A 15,881-nucleotide genomic window follows, 5' to 3' on the forward strand; every position below is an offset into this window, starting at 1 on the left:
ACCAACAATGGAGGAGTGTTCCTCTTTGTCCACATCCTTGCCAGCATCTGCTGTCACCTGAGTTTTTAATCTTAGCCATCCTTGCTCTCAAATCCCTCCTAGGTCTCTTAATGTCCCAAAACTGTGGATGAGAATATGACAATAGAATAGGGACAGGAGACTACAGCACCCAGATTAACATACAAATAAAGCCTATTTTCGGGAAAACTGGAAGTTTCCTCATCTGAGCTTTACACACAGATGGACAGAGCTCAAGCCAGTTGGCAGAGGAAGCTTGTCATGAGCACACCTGCAGTGTCTTTCCATAATGTCAGAATTTATTGAATAGCAATAAATTCACAGGGTTTGCTGGCTTTAATGATAGCAATTCGCCTTAAAATCCAAGTTCTTTATTCCAACCTTAATTATCAATATCAACTCTCATATCACACAGCACACAATAAATATATCCAAATCTTTCTGTCTCTATGTTTCTCTTTGTCTGTCTCTCTCTGTGTGTGTCTCTCTCTCGGTCTCTGTCCCTGTGTGTGTGTGTGTGTGTGTGTGTGTGTGTGTGTGTGTGTGTGTGTGTGTGTGCATCTAGGCTACAGAATGAATGAGTTCAGATGCTTAAGAAGTGGATGGAGAAAAGATTTCTGGTAGAAAATACTGCTTGGGGTCAGGTTTGAGAACGAAGCTGCAACATCTGGATGCTGGATGAAAACAGCAAACCTGGTCCAGAGCAGGAAATAAGTCAAGACCAGGACACTGCCGATTAGCTCCAGATCCAAACAGGATCCCTTCAGTCCCTGAAGAACACACCAAATAATAGGTCTGTGTGCAGCCATAACATCACAGTAATAAGTGTCTATCACTTATAGGATGGATCTACATGAGGGAGACACAGCATTTTCTCCATCTGTGGTATCTGATAAGTCCTTGGGCCCTCGTAGTTCCAATCCTCCCCCATTCAACTTACAGCGTAGCTCCCTTTCTAGTCCCAGGGACAAGTTAATGGTCTTTATTCAGGTGCCTGCCTTTTCTAGGTCTACTCGGCAGTACAACGGTGTAGAAAGCCTCTTGTAAAACAGTCTCCTGGGACAATGCACAGCTCGGGCGATAACAACTGTTTTATCCAATATGGAGTAATAGCCTGATCTCAACAGCTTCAAAGCCCTTCCTCATGAGGGATTCATCTAATAAGCAGAGCACAAGCAAGAAAAATTAAGCCAGATATAAATTGGAGTGGCAGGTGCTATATAAATGTAAATGTTTATAAAGGTTCAAAGGCATCAGCTGGGACTCTGTGACTTTACCCTTCAGCTAACTAGTCCACTCCTACCCTCGAGAGTGCTTTCCCCTTTTTTATATTTTTAAAATTACGCTTTAAATTTTATTTCATATGGGGTAGAACTATGCACATGTGGAGATTATTAGACTCCTTGTGGAACTTGGGTCTCTCTTTCATGTGAGTCCAGAGGATAGGATGCAAGCAGCCAGGCCTAACAGCAAGCAACCTTATTGAGTAAGCCAGCTGTATGGCCCACTTTCCCTTTCTTAACTTGTTTGAGGGTTCTTGCAACGAGCACAGCTACTGGTACTGTACCAATGAGCAGTCCTCCTCAATAGGGAAGGTTCACCTAACCCAAGTTAGGTGCACATGGAGCAGCAAGGGAGAAACATCCCTCACCATCAAGTGGGTGACAGACAGCTCGCCCTCACATCTCCACTTTACCTAAATAAACCAGCAGTTTTCAACATGTGGGCAGTGAGCCCCCCACCAAAGGAGTCGCATATCAGATATTTACGATTCATGACACTAGCAAAATTATAGTTATGAAGTAGCAACGAAATAATTTAATGATTATGGGTCATCACAACATGAAGAACTATATTAAAGGGTCACAGCATTAGGTTGAGAACCACTGTAATAAATAAATGGACGCTATCTCGGTTTTAACCTAAGTCCCTAGTCTAACCAGAAACTTGTATTAAGTTGGGGAGTACTGAGAGCCTAGTTTAGGTCATCTGGAGAAGAAACTGAAGCCCGGAGCATTAACAAATTAGTCATGGTGTTGGAAAATGTCGTAAACTATACCCTGAATGGGAAAAGTGATTGCCTCAAAATGCATACGAATCTAAACCATTAATCAAGGCTATCCAGAGTCCATTATTAACAACGACTAATCATAAATAATAGCTAGCTCTCTGAAAACACTCAGATTTCCTAACGTACAAGCAAAAAGAGCACATCTCTTTCCCATACACAGACAAACCGCATCCAACAACTAAACACCAAGCCCGTGAGCACCGCCTCCAGGCACAGCACCGGGGCTGCCTGAACGCTCCCGGAAACAGTCTCCAAATCTCGAAAGCCCAGTGCCGCGACAAGCAGAACTCTCGCGAGAACAGTCGCCGCTTAGCGGAGACCTGATAGGTAGGTCGTGGGTATGGCCCGGCCTAAGTCGTCCGGGAGCCGGATGGACAGACAACTGGAACACGATGTGCGTGAGCTCGTCCGGCAGGTCACTGGCCTGCAGGATGAGGCGGATTCCAACTTCCAAATGGCCCTGGACTTCGCCTGGTCCAACTTCAGGTGTGGGAGCGCGGCTGCGGGCTAACGCCGGGCGGGCTGGCGGGCGGATCCGGGTCAGGAGTGCGGCCTCCTGGAAACCGCCGGCTGCTGCTGTGCCTTGGTTTCCCCTAAGTGCCCTTACGAGAAACACGCAGTTGCAGCGGCACATCCTAGAGAGCTGTTGACTCTGCTCTCCCTCACGCAGTACTTTGCACGTCAGAAGTCATTTAATGGCTGGAAAAGTGAATTTTTAGCGCGAAATTCTGATCACATCACCAACTCCCCTCTACTCTTGCTCCGGCCACTTGCAGATTTCCCTGCTTCTGTGTCCTCTTTTTGCATAAAACAAATTCAAGTTCTACTACTGAGCCACACATAGCATGCCTAGTAAAATCACCTTAAACAGTGAACAGTTTGTCAAGCTCTACGATCCTGATTGTAAACGCAGACATGAGTGTGCCTAGGTCGTGAGAATACAGACCTCTCAGGTTCATAGCATGCCAACTATCCAAAACAACGAGTGCGATTTCTAATTATGATCTGTAAAAAGAGCAATGATTCAAGTAAGCTAAATAACCCAGAAAGCAATTGTAGCACAAGTAATTTTTCTAGTGGCAGGCTTGAGGCAGGTGATAATCACTTTAGAGTTGGGAGAGACATAAGATGTTGCATACTATAACAGCAGTAGTGAAAGCATAGGTATCACTCTGTCACCAGTAGAAAACATGTAACATTCACATTGTATTACAGCTGCTTTATTTCCAAATGTTGTTTGTTATTACATCAACGAGCCTTTGGTCCCACTGTTGTTTACGTGTGAGTGATTTGCCTCTATGTATACATGTGCGTGTGTGTGCCTGGTACCCAAACAGCTGATCACCTGGAACTCTGGTTATAGTTTGTGTGTTCTGTGAATAGAACCTGGGGGCCTGGAACAAAGGCAAGGAGTCTTAACCCCTAAGCCATCTCTCCAGACCCTTCCCAAAGCTTCCTAAATATGTGGTAATTGTATTTGACTATGCTTTTCTTTGTGTTTTATTTTGCACCTTTAGCAAAATTACTCAGAGGGCGAATGTTAAGATTTCACTGGGCCTCTCTCTTACATTAAAAAGACAAAGAACATCCAGTCACAATGATGTATGCCTGTAATCACATCAGTATTTTGTGCTAAAAATTAGACCCACTTGAGTAGCTCAGGCAGGAGGATTGCTGCGAGTTGAAGGCTATCCTTAGCCTCCTAGTGAGTTCGGAGCCACTAGATTTTGCAAAAACCCTAAGAAAATATGTTATAGTGAACATAACTATGGGACCCATGAAAAGACAAAGGAGCCAAAGGACAGATTGTAGAAGAAGTATCAGACATATGCAGGGATATGGAGAGCTATATGACGTTAAGTATTGTCATGCAATATTGGCATTAAAACTATTTTATCTTTACCAGATTTCATCGTTTCTTGGATGTCAACAGTCACAAAGTAGAAAAAACAATAGAAGGGTATGTCGTTTCTCTGTATATCTATATGTATTCATTGATGTGTTTTCTTAAATTATTTTGGTATCAACTGATTTTTTTAATATTTCAGAATTTATGAGAAACTCACCATCCATTCTGATCTCAGCAAAGCTGCTAGTTGGAAGAGATTAACTAAGGAGTTTCTAAATGTAGCTCTTCCCAGCACAGAGAAAATAAAGGTAAGCCTTCAGTTGTGAGTTCTCCATTTGTATTGGCTTTTCTTGTTCTTGTTGCTGCTACTTTGTTGTTCTGAGACAGGGTTTTCTGTGAACCCACCTTGTAGACCAAGCTGCTGTCGAGATCCGAGATACGCCTGTCTTTGCTTCCAGAATGCTGGGATTAAAAGCAGGTGCCACAGCTATTAATACTGCCAGGCTTTTGTATTCACTCTTTGCGGTATAATTATCATCAATGCGTTACCTCTTCATACGCAGTCTATTTAGTAATGTCCCTGACTGGAGCAGGGCCTCCTTGAGAATGAGTTAACTGTTGCCTCGGGTTTGTTATGAAATGAGCAACATGCCCTTGTTTGCTCCTCTCACTTGGAATTGACCATGGTTATGGGAATCAGCCCTGTTTGGTTACCTTGAATTTCTCAAATAGCAGCTGTATTCTAGATCCAAAATGTGCTTTTATATTATGTCAGGGGCTCCAAGGCCACCCTTGCCACAAGAATTCTCAGCACTGATATCTTCTTATTCTGATATCATCATTGCTATGGTTTATTACCATTAACTAGTGTAGATGACAGTCAGGAAAGGGATGAATAAAACAGAAACTAAGCACATACATATGTGATAGGCTGTACCCTTAAGTTTATATAAGTGTAATCTATGAGGTGCACTCACACAAGGATAAAACTGCCTAGTGATGTACTTCTCAAAATGTTAAGTGACGAGTGATAAAAATTAAACGGAGATTACATCATTTGTTGTGTACTAGAATGAAGGTTTGTATATGTGCACATCTGTGCTCTATTTTGGTGGTGGTGCTGTTTTGGGTCTTTTGAGAATTTCATACAGTGAATTTTGTCTGTATTCACCACCACTCCAGCTCCTCTCAGACCCATCCCTCCTTTCTACCCACCCAATTTTGTGTCCTTTTTTATTTTAATGCATAAAATCTTCATTTGTGCTGCCTCTGTAGTCATGGGCATGTGGCCTTGTATACCTGCCCTATTGTGGACAGAGAACGGTTTCTGCCTCAAAAACTACAAATAAATCTACACCCAAAGGACTCTATATCCTCCTATTGAGGTTCCTGCTCGTCCCGTTCACTGCTTTCACAAAGCCAAGAAATGGAAACAGCCGACTAGTCCATCAGCTGACGAATGGATAATACAAATGTAGCGTATTTGTACAGTGGAATGTTAGTCAGCCCTAAAGAAAAATGAGATTAGGAAATTCACAGACAAATAGAGATGGAAACGGGCATTCTGGCTGAGATCACCAAGACCCAGGAAGGGGGAGATCACATGCTTTCAGTGTGAGGGTTAGCTCTGAATCTTGTACCTGTTGTCTTAGTGTGAGGAAAGAGAACCAGAGGGTTGCAAGTTCAAGGCCATCTACATACTACGACCTTGCCTAAAGCAAAGTATTTACTGGCTACATTTACTGAAATTCTAGATTTTTTAAAGAAAAAAACATAATTGTTCCAAAAAAAAGTATTTTAAGAAAAAATAGGACACTATGATTCTCGACATGAGCTTTCCTATTACTGACCAGTTAAAAATTCTAAGGCCTGTTAAGTAGTAGTTGACTGCGAGCCATGCATAAAAACAAACCCTTCTGGAGAATGTTTGAAGCTTTGACTACTTGGATCTCCATTAACTGTTTTCTGCATAGCTAACACTGCAGTTTAGACATCAGTGAACAAGGAAAGATACAACACAGAACTTTGGGTTATAGGCTAACATGCAGAAAGGTAAATTTCCATTAGGTAAATTTGATTCGTTGTGAGAATCATAACAGATATATTGAGACTTGAAAAAGTTCTGACAACATGGTTTCTAGTAAAGGAAAATCAAAAGACTTGGTTTTGTTTGTTTGTTTGTTTTTTAAGTGCTGACCCCTCCATAAGATAAATGCAAACTTAACACCAATAGCTGGAGAAATAACTCAGCAGTTAGGAGCAACTACTACTTAGCCAGAGGACCTAGGTTCAGTTCCAGCACCACTCACAAATGCCTGTAAATCCAGTTCCAGGGAATCCAGCGCCCTCTTCTGGTCTATGAGAGTGCTGCATGCAAAGTACCCATACACATAAAATAAAAAAATAAATCCTTAAAAATAAAGACCAAGAGCATCTTTCACTTGTCTGAGTTTAGCAAACAGGTACATTTGTACTCTGTGCAGTATTTGTGCTGAGTGTAAATGTGATTCTTATAGAGGTCAGATAGTCAAACTGCTAGATATGTTTAGTCTTCAGGATGCATATTGCTACTGGACAGGAACTTCACTTTTAGCCATAATATCATGTTCTAAAGAATTGTATTACAGTTCCTTTAGCCCAGTCAAATGTAAATGTCTTACTTTGTTAGAAATAGAGAACCAAATCTCATGTGACTTAGATTCCTTATATGAAAACATTTGAATTGTGGAAGAAGGTTGGAGACTACGATTTATTTATGATAACTTGTATTTCCTAAAATAAGCAAAGTAGGTGTGTAAACAGCTGTTGTGTAGCTCTTTCTCAGTCTGGTTTCAACAGCACTCGCCACCCTCAGGCTGACTCACTCTTTTCTGTGTTTGTTTTAAAGACAGATACACATTATTCCATACTGTCACTCCTTCTGTGTCTGTCTGATTCTCCTTCAAACAGCAATTATGTGGAAACACCGAGAGAGAAAGAAGTGGGTATGTTACCAGATACAAATTTATTATCTATAATTGGGATTTATTAAAAGCTGCAAAATCATAGCCAAGGCTACACAGAGAAACCCTGTCTTAACAAAACAAACCAAAACCCTGTAAAGTTAGACTTTTATTTTATGAAGAGAAAACTCAACACTTGAGGGTGAATTAATTCAAGTGATAAAAGATATATTGAAATTCAGATTTATTAAGTGTCTCTCCCTTGCTCACTTTCTCTTTTTTTAAGACAAGGTTTCATGTACCCAGGCTGGCTTCACACTCAATAGCCTTGAACTCTCTTAAGGTCAAGGATCTCAGGCGTGCGCCCCATTGCCCAGTTTCCCAGTGTTACAGAGCTGACCTTCAGCTCCATGCATGCTGGGCAAACATCGTCTACCTCCCACTTCCAACTGCCTTGATGTTTTCAAACTTAGTTCCTTGGATGTATTTTGAGTTTTATATGGGCTTCTTTACTATGTAGCTTTATGGGTTTTAGGGTTGTTGGGGTTTTTTTCTCCCAGATACTTATGATAAAGCTGATGAGATCCTTTTGTTCAATTTTAGAAAAGAAGGATGATTTTGACTGGGGAAAATACTTGATGGAAGGTGAAGAAGTTGGCCTTGGTCCAGATATGGACACACCGGTGAGTGGCGGTTCTGCTCATACAAATGTAAGTGCCTGCCCCCGTGGCAGCAGTAGTCCTGGTGTGTCCTTCTGCCACAAAGCATACTGTTTAACATGATCGCCACACTAAGCCAAGGAGTCCGCTCCTCAGGTAAAGGTGCTTACTGCCAGACCCAAACACCAGACTTGCATGAAAAGGAGAAACTCCTGCAAGTTGTCCTCTGATCTACCCATGTGAGCCATGGGTGAACATCATGTGTATGCATATGTACACTCTCTAAGTAGAATGGAAATATTAATTTTTTAAGCTGTGGAGTATGGTAGATTTGTTAATATTCTGGGTTAAGTGAATGTATATTAATGTAATTTACATATTAAATAATACTATATTATAATTATTTGGTGTTGTTTTAAACAGAAGGAAAGGGGAAATTTTTTTTCAAATTACAATACCCCTCCCCAAAATGATTATTTTCAAATAGGTCAGTGTAATAAATATACTAAGTAATTAATTATATTTAGTTCCTATTGTACTATTAATCAAGGATATTAAAAAGCATGCATTATTCTCAGTCACTAACTCAAAGCAATAGTACATGTGGGATTCTTTTGGAATTCAGAAGTGGTTCTTGCTACTTCTATTCAAAGAAAGCTGAATTCACATTTTCACCACAAGTAAAACTGGCTGAAGTGAAACTAAAAACAAATTAGTTTTCTATAGCTCTTCATGACTCAGAAACTTCTGTCTGCACTCTGTCCTTTCTCGTCACCTTTCTCTCCCCTCTTCCGGTCTCCTTCCTACACTTAGCCTTTATCTACACTATTCCCATGCATGTAGACATCATGGACTAGATCTTTAGTCTTCAGGTTTTTATCACCTCAAATCAGACAGTTCCATTGTGGAAACTTATGCAATAAAGAAGGTTTTATTTGGCCTTTGCTTCTCTTCAGAAATGTTCTTCATTTTTAGGCCTAAGTCACTCTAATGGTTACAGTCTCAAGAGTGTGATCATTTTTCTCCTTAAATCAGAATTGGTCTGAAGACAGTGACGATGAAGATACCCAGCAGCCCTTAAGCAGAGAAGACTCTGGGATACAGGTAGACAGGACTCCATTAGAAGAACAAGACCACAACAGAAAAGGAGGCCTTCAAGTCTGCTGGGAAGGTATTATACATGGTTCAGTGCTGGTGTTTTCTCACAAGAGGGCTCAAGTGGCAGGATTCAGATCAGCGGCATTGCTGAGCATATTGTGAGTTCTGACATTCCTAGTACAGTGGTTCTGAGCATTCCTAATGCTGCAACCCTTTAATGCAGCTCCTCGGGCTGTGCTGACCCACAACCATAACATTTTTTCATTGTTACTTCCTAACTGTAATTTTGCTACTGTCATGAACCATAATAATATTTGCTATGCTATGGGTGTCTGATGTGGCCCACAGGTTGAGAACTGCTGGGCTAGTAGATTGAATGTATGCCTAAGACGTAGCACTCTAGCTTTTACCCTTTCTGTCAGTTCAAAAAGGAAACAAAGCACTAATATGCTAATATTTTAATTGCTATTTTATGTGTAGGGAGGATGCTATGTTTTTGTTTATACCATGTACATGCCTTATACCCACAGAGATAGAAGAGGGCATCAGATCCCCTAGAATTGGAGTTAGAGATGGTTATGAACCACCATGTGGGTGCTTGGGATCACAGTTGAGTCCTCTTCAAGAACATCCAATGTTGTTAACCATCGAGCCATCGAGCCAGTCCTAGAATGTAGTTTTTCTATAGTAGTTCTGATAATTTGGTCCTAAATGTGTTCTTTGTTGTTGTAGAAGAATTAACCTTTCTGAATTTAGTAAATGAAGAAAGATTGCAGGGTTTGTTTTGACTTGAATGCTCATATTTTCATCGAACAGTGAGCAACTAGGATTGGTAGACATTTTAGAAAATACTAGAATATAGATAAAGACGATATTTTGTTCTCTTTTATTTCTGTATCCCAGTCTTAATACCCCTTTCCTGTTGGCGAGTTTTAAATACTTGTTCTAATTTTTATCAGTCACTGTTCTGCATTGCAAACATTGTGCTAACTGGTATGTTAAGTTACATAACTGGCATTTATATGTAAATCTTCCTTCCTTTCCTTAGAACTCGATCCTAAGATCTGTCCATATTAGCATGGGAATGTCTCCTCCTCTGTTCTTAAACTGTCATTCAAGTCTGGAGTTTGCAGTTCTGTTTCCAACACATTTTCCCTTGATGATAGACCCCAGCTTACCTCGGCTATCTGCACTTGTGTGAGAGTTTGACTTTGATACCAGTTCCTGCCTTCAAATCTAAGGATCCAATTAGCTCTAGGGAATTACTGTTTGCACTTAACTGATTGCTTCTTTAAGGACTTCACGTATTTGTTGACTTGCCTCTTCTCTGTATTTCTTGATGATCGCTATCATCTATTTACTTGTTCCCCTGGAGTTTGGGTTGTTTCCAGACGGTCTCTTTGACTCCGTTCTCCCCCCTCTAACTCCTGAGTGAAGGAATTAGAGAAGTGTTCCATCATGCCCAGCTTCATTTGGTTTTTCTATCTATTGCCTTCTCTGCTCCAGTTTTTAAGGTCAGCATTTTGCAGATAACTTTTAATCATCTTGCTTAAATCAAAAATAATCTCTGTTCCTCATATTTTTCAATCAAACCTGTGAAGTTGAGCCTCTGAAGAAGTGGCTGAGCGCTTAAGAGAACTTGCTGCTCTCCGAGGAGCAGAATTCAGTTCTAAGCTTCCAGGTGAGCTGCTCAGAACCTCCTGTAACCCAGCTCCACAGGGTTACAGCACCCTCTTCTAGCTTCTCTGGGTACTGCATGCACACACATACTCATACACATAAATAGAAATTTTAAATTCTTAAACAACAATTTTTCAGATGGTCAGTGTTTGTCTTGAGATTTCTGCTGAAAACGAACATTTCCCTGTATTTTTGTGAGTGCTTGTTTTATTATTGTTGCATTTGGGGAGGAACTTCTTCTCTTTTATTTTTTTGAGATTATAATACAATTACATCATTTCTCCTTTCCTTTCTCCAAACCCTCCCAAATGACTCCTCCTTTTGTTCTCTTTCAAATTCATAGCTTTTTTCTTGTTTCATACATGAATACAACTTACTCAGACTGTATGTATGTTTTCAGGGCTGACCATTTACTTTTAGTATTGACAACCAGTTGGTGTGTTCTCTCCTGGGGAAGGCTTCCCCCACCCCAGCTCTCAGCATTCCTTGGTTGCGTGTAGTTCTTTGTGTAGGGTTTCCGTCTCGTGAACTTTCTCAAATCCACAGTAGCGTTGTCTGTTGTTCGAGTCATGTTCAGGCAGCAGTGTCGGTGAGACTTTATGACGAGGTTTACTGACATCCTAGGAGACAGAAAGAACCTCAAAGCAAACTCCCTATTATTCTAGGCTTTCTGCATGCGGTTCTGCAGTGGTTTCTGAGCCTTAGGTGCAGGAGCCTTGCAGATGCATCAGTTGGGATTGGGCTCTACAGATCTGCATTTTGGTTGGTTATCTTTTTCTGTACTTGTTTCCATCTGTTGCAAAGAGAGCTTTCCTTAAAGAGAGATAAGACTACACTTACCTGACTGGACTCTAAATAGAGGCTCATTTGGATCATTAGATGTCTCCATATTTTTATATGCCATGAGATTAAAGGGTCCAGTTTATTTTTCTACCATTTCATGAGACAGTTTCCTAGTAACATCCTTGTTTGATGGTTTTATCTTGATTATGCATCAAGTTCTCCTTTGTACTTTTTTACACATCTTCTGTTACTTTAGTGTTTGCCTACCAGGGACAGACTTTATGTTTTGTTTGTTGTTTTTTTTTTTTGTTTTGTTTTGTTTTTGGGGGGTTTTTTTGTTTGTTTGTTTTTTGACTTTATGTTTTTGTAGCTTGTGGTTTTCTCTCTTTATGTATGGAAAGGATATCCTATCCTTTTCAAAATTGCCTTATCTCTTTGTGAACCTGTACTCTTCCGTGGACATTTTAAAAGCAGTGTGACAAATAATTCCAACTGGATTTTTATTAGGGTTTTGGTAAGTTTGTAGTTTTAACTTGAAGTAGCTGACAGGACCTCCGTTGTTTTCCAATTATCTTGTATTATGTTAGACCTTACATGGAGGTAAACACAGCCTTGTGAGTGCTGTTAATGCTTTGCCACTGAGCATACCCCCAATCTTATTAAGATTTGTGGGTTGTTTGTTTATTGGTGAGGTTCTTTTTTATATTCTCAAGTATTCATCTAGTGGTTTCTGTGTCTGTTCACATTTTCATTGTGAATCTTGAGCAATTTGTTTTACTTTGTTTACGTAGGTGTAGTTTCTATGGTTTGTCTATGTTAGGCGTTCTTGGTGAATCTTCATTGTAAATTTGGTAGTTTGTTGGTTTCTTTGGGTTTTTATGTAAATGATTAGTATTAATTTATAGGCATTAACAGTTTTATCCCCTCTTTCTAGTTCTTTTCGTTTTTCTTTTTTTTTTTTTTTTTTTAATTTCTTTTTTTCAGAGCTGGGGACCGAACCCAGGGCCTTGCGCTTCCTAGGCAAGCGCTCTACCACTGAGCCAAATCCCCAACCCCTATTTATTTATTTATATGTAAGTACACTGTAGCTGTCTTCAGACACACCAGAAGAGGGCATCAGATCTCATTACAGATGGTTGTGAGCCACCATGTGGTTGCTGGGATTTAAACTCAGGACCTCTGGAAGAGCAGTCAGTGCTCTTAACCACTGAGCCATCTCTCCAGCCCTCTTTTCGTTTTTCAAGACAGGGTTTCTCTGTGTAGTCTTGACTACCCTGGAACTCACTATAGACCAAACTGGCCTCAAACTCAGAGATCTGCCTGCTTCTCCCTCTCAAGCACTGGCTTTAAAGGCATGCACTGCACCACCTGGTCCTTCTAATTCTTAAATCTTATATCTTTATGACAATTTGAGTAACTCTAGGTCAGCCCTCTCACAGACTAGACAGTGGCCATGGAGGGCCCTCATAGGCTTTTATCCTGAGGGAGCTACACTTTTCGTTATGAAGAGATAAAAGTTCCTGGTCACTATAAATATTGATATGTGTTTCGCTTTTTGTGGCAGATGAGCCAGATAGCCGGAGCTGGCTGGAACAGCATGTAGTCCATCAGTACTGGACAACCAGGCGCTCCCGGATTCCACACAGTTCACATTTGCACTCCAATTTAGCTGCTGTCTGGTAAGCAGAACTTCTTATTTAATATAATGACAGAACAAACTTTGATGGTTAAGCATATAACTTTGGTTCGTGACTTAAATCATGAATTGTAAACTTGTTGGTTTTAAACAAGTGTAGTGGAATGTATGCGACAGTAAACATAACATCATGCTGGGGAGGAACCAAAGGCCTTAGACACATAACACAGCACTGTTTTGCTGAGCTGAACCTTACCTCCCTTTAGCAATTTCTAATTAATATTTAATATCATGAAATTACTAATGGCACTATGTTTATCTTCCATTTAAGTAGATTGATATATGCTAGCCTGTATTTAATTTCTGTTTTAATGTACTTACTATAAAAACACTAATTTTTTAAAAATTGCATAGTTTTAAGCAATTAATAGAATGATAAAGCAATTGTAGTTGCTCTGAACATGCTTCACTAAAAAGATTTCAGTGAATCTGAAAAATGAATATGGAGTGAACTTAAGACATTTATTGTGTTTATTTTTTAATTGCTGAGTATAAAGCTGCATATATTCATTGAGGCAAGTAATTTTACTTAAAACTTTTCTGTTGACCTTTGATGTTTGCTCTTTAATAGGGACCAACACCTGTACAGCAGTGACCCGCTCTATGTTCCAGATGACAGGGTGGTAGTTACTGAGACACAGGTCATTCGGGAAACCCTATGGTAAGAAGCATCAGCCTCGGAGATTGTACTGTTGAAAGGAAAATTGTTTTGTTTTGCTTTTAAGGAATATACCCAAGAAATTTTACTGGGAGGCTAGAAACAGGCCTTAGGGATGAATTTCAGACTTTAGATAGATTTTACTGTGAAGATTGTGTAATTTTGATATATTCTTTCCTATTTTAAATAATTTGGGATTGAGTTAGACCATCATTTTTGAATACCTGAGTTTAAAGCAAGGTTTGCTGCTGACTGCTTATACTTAAAATGTGTCTGTGAGGGTTGTCTGTGCTAGACCCAACACTGTGAGTCTCTTGCAACCTCTGATGAGCCCCTGGGTCCAGGTGGTGCTAACATTCTATCCATATCTGACAGTGTTACACACGCAGTGGTTTCTTTGTATCTTCAGGAGTTTAGTGGTTCTGTATGTCTGTGTGCATATGTGTGTGTGTGTGTGTGTGTGTGTGTGTGTGTCTGTGTGTGTGTCTGTGTGTCTGTGTGTGTGTGTGTCTGTGTGTGTGTGTCTGTCTGTGTGTGTGTGTGTGTAGGGGTGGTTGAACTTATAAAATGATGCTGAAATATCTTGAGTCTTAATCCTGTGAAGTTTGACAATCTTCCCATTTTTGTGCAATTGACCTATTTTGTCCCCTAATTCTGAATTTCCAAAATAAATTTCTCAGCTATACTTTAGTGATTATTTTAGTAAACTTCAAATATATTGATCTTGATCTTTTCTTATTTCATTTCAGGTTACTTTCAGGGGTAAAAAAGCTGTTTATATTTCAGTTGATAGATGGAAAGGTAACTGTGAGAGACAATATTATCGTAACTCATTTAACACACGTAAGTATCTGTGTTTATTGTTGCTTAAAAATTAAATTTAAAATTAAACAGAAGTCTTTTAAATGTTGGTAATAGGGCTGGAGAGATGGCTCAGTGGTTAAGAGCACCCGACTGCTCTTCCAGAGGTCATGAGTTCAATTCCCAGCAACCACATGGTGGCTCACAACCATCTGTAAAGAGATCTGATGCCCTCTTCTGGTGTATCTGAGGACAGCTACAGTGTACTTATATATAATAAAATAAAAAATAAATCTTTAAATGTTGGTAATAGACCTTTAGAGCATTTTACATTATCAGATTTATTGAAGAGAGTAAAAACTCTAAAAAGTAAAATTGAGTTGTGCATCATTACAGAGCTTAACCAACTCTTAAATATTTGTGACATTTAATTTTAATTTTTATTTTATCTTATATTCTGTATTGAGAAAGCAGGATGCGTAATGATTTTTTTCTGTACTTTATGTGTGTTTTTTAAAAGTATAAGCAATAATTCTGTAGTATGTACAAATTGATTGTTCACTGTTTCACTGAACTCGTTCTATTACTTTGTCATGTTCACACAGTGTCTTTTACAGTTTAAACATTTGTGAGAGGCCAGCTTTAAACACTAACACTTGACTTCTGTTGTAGAGCTGTTTACGATCTGTGCTGGAACAGATAGCAGCATATGGCCAGGTTGTGTTTCGGCTCCAGGAGTTCATCGATGAAGTCATGGGGCACAGCTCTGAAAGTCCATCACCAGGAAATGGTCCCATACCTAAGAAGACACCTGACGCTCCTTTTAGGACCTACCAGGCGTTCATGTGGGCCCTCTACAAATACTTCATTAACTTCAAGGAGGAGCTTACAGAGATTGAGAAGAGTGTTATCAGTAATGGTAGGTCTTTTTTTTCTATTTATAAACTACCTAACTCATTTTGAATACTATTAAAGTTATTCAGTTATTGATAAGACATTTAAAAATTACATGGCAAATAAGTAATTTTCATGAATATATTCGTTTTTAAAGTGATTTTAGGGCTGGAGAGATAGCGTGGCAGATAAAGGCACTTGCCACCAAGCCTTACAGCCTGAGTTTAATCTGTAGGACCTGCATGATAGAGGAGAAAACCAGTTCCTTCAAGTTATCCTCTACCTCCACATGTGCACTGTAGCACACACATCTCCCTCCACCACCACCCATATACGCATGCACACACAGAAACACACACATTAGTAAATGTAATAAAATGTTAAATAACTTTGAAGCTACCTTAAATTTCTATTTTTAAGCCATTTGTCTGTAAAAATCCAAAAAATGCCGTAGCTTACAGTGCTCACTTTTTCTTGTTCCAGTTCCTCTCCCAAGACAGGCAGCTCCTGTACATTCTTTTAGAGAGTACTATGTATGCGTATGAGAGCGCCCCCATTTCTTTTTGTGAAAAAGTTGTTTTGTTCATGCTGTGGTGGACATTTGGACTGTCCCCACTCTACTGTTAGCGGTACCTGCGGTGATTACCCCTTAACCGTTGCAGCAGTTACACACGTGCAGAGTAGAACTGATACATCAGAGCGTATATAAAACATGACTTTTGCTAGATTTTT

At 39.7% G+C, this 15,881-nt stretch overlaps 2 protein-coding genes across 5 annotated transcripts in view; one reads left to right on the plus strand and one right to left on the minus strand.

Annotated features, from left to right (window-relative positions):
• The window catches only part of Nipa1 (NIPA magnesium transporter 1), a 402,283-nt gene that overhangs the window by 161,760 nt on the left and 224,642 nt on the right, over positions 1 to 15,881 (minus strand). The window lies entirely within an intron of this gene.
• The window catches only part of Tubgcp5 (tubulin gamma complex component 5), a 35,654-nt gene continuing 22,086 nt past the window's right edge, over positions 2,314 to 15,881 (plus strand). For 2 of the 4 annotated variants that reach the window (XM_063262318.1, XM_063262319.1), the window contains exons 1-10: positions 2,378 to 2,575; positions 3,996 to 4,049; positions 4,138 to 4,246; positions 6,826 to 6,922; positions 7,484 to 7,563; positions 8,575 to 8,710; positions 12,665 to 12,779; positions 13,368 to 13,457; positions 14,204 to 14,297; positions 14,928 to 15,174. In XM_063262318.1, coding sequence (XP_063118388.1) covers positions 2,430 to 2,575; positions 3,996 to 4,049; positions 4,138 to 4,246; positions 6,826 to 6,922; positions 7,484 to 7,563; positions 8,575 to 8,710; positions 12,665 to 12,779; positions 13,368 to 13,457; positions 14,204 to 14,297; positions 14,928 to 15,174 — 1,168 coding nt within the window. In that variant the 5' untranslated portion in view covers positions 2,378 to 2,429. Of the gene's footprint in view, positions 2,576 to 3,995; positions 4,050 to 4,137; positions 4,247 to 6,825; positions 6,923 to 7,483; positions 7,564 to 8,574; positions 8,711 to 12,664; positions 12,780 to 13,367; positions 13,458 to 14,203; positions 14,298 to 14,927; positions 15,175 to 15,881 lie in introns of those variants that run through there. The other 2 variants (NM_001107516.1, XM_063262321.1) reach the window with 2 other exon arrangements.

Source organism: Rattus norvegicus, chromosome 1 (assembly GCF_036323735.1).
Source record: "Rattus norvegicus strain BN/NHsdMcwi chromosome 1, GRCr8, whole genome shotgun sequence".
Classification (NCBI taxonomy): domain Eukaryota; kingdom Metazoa; phylum Chordata; class Mammalia; order Rodentia; family Muridae; genus Rattus; species Rattus norvegicus.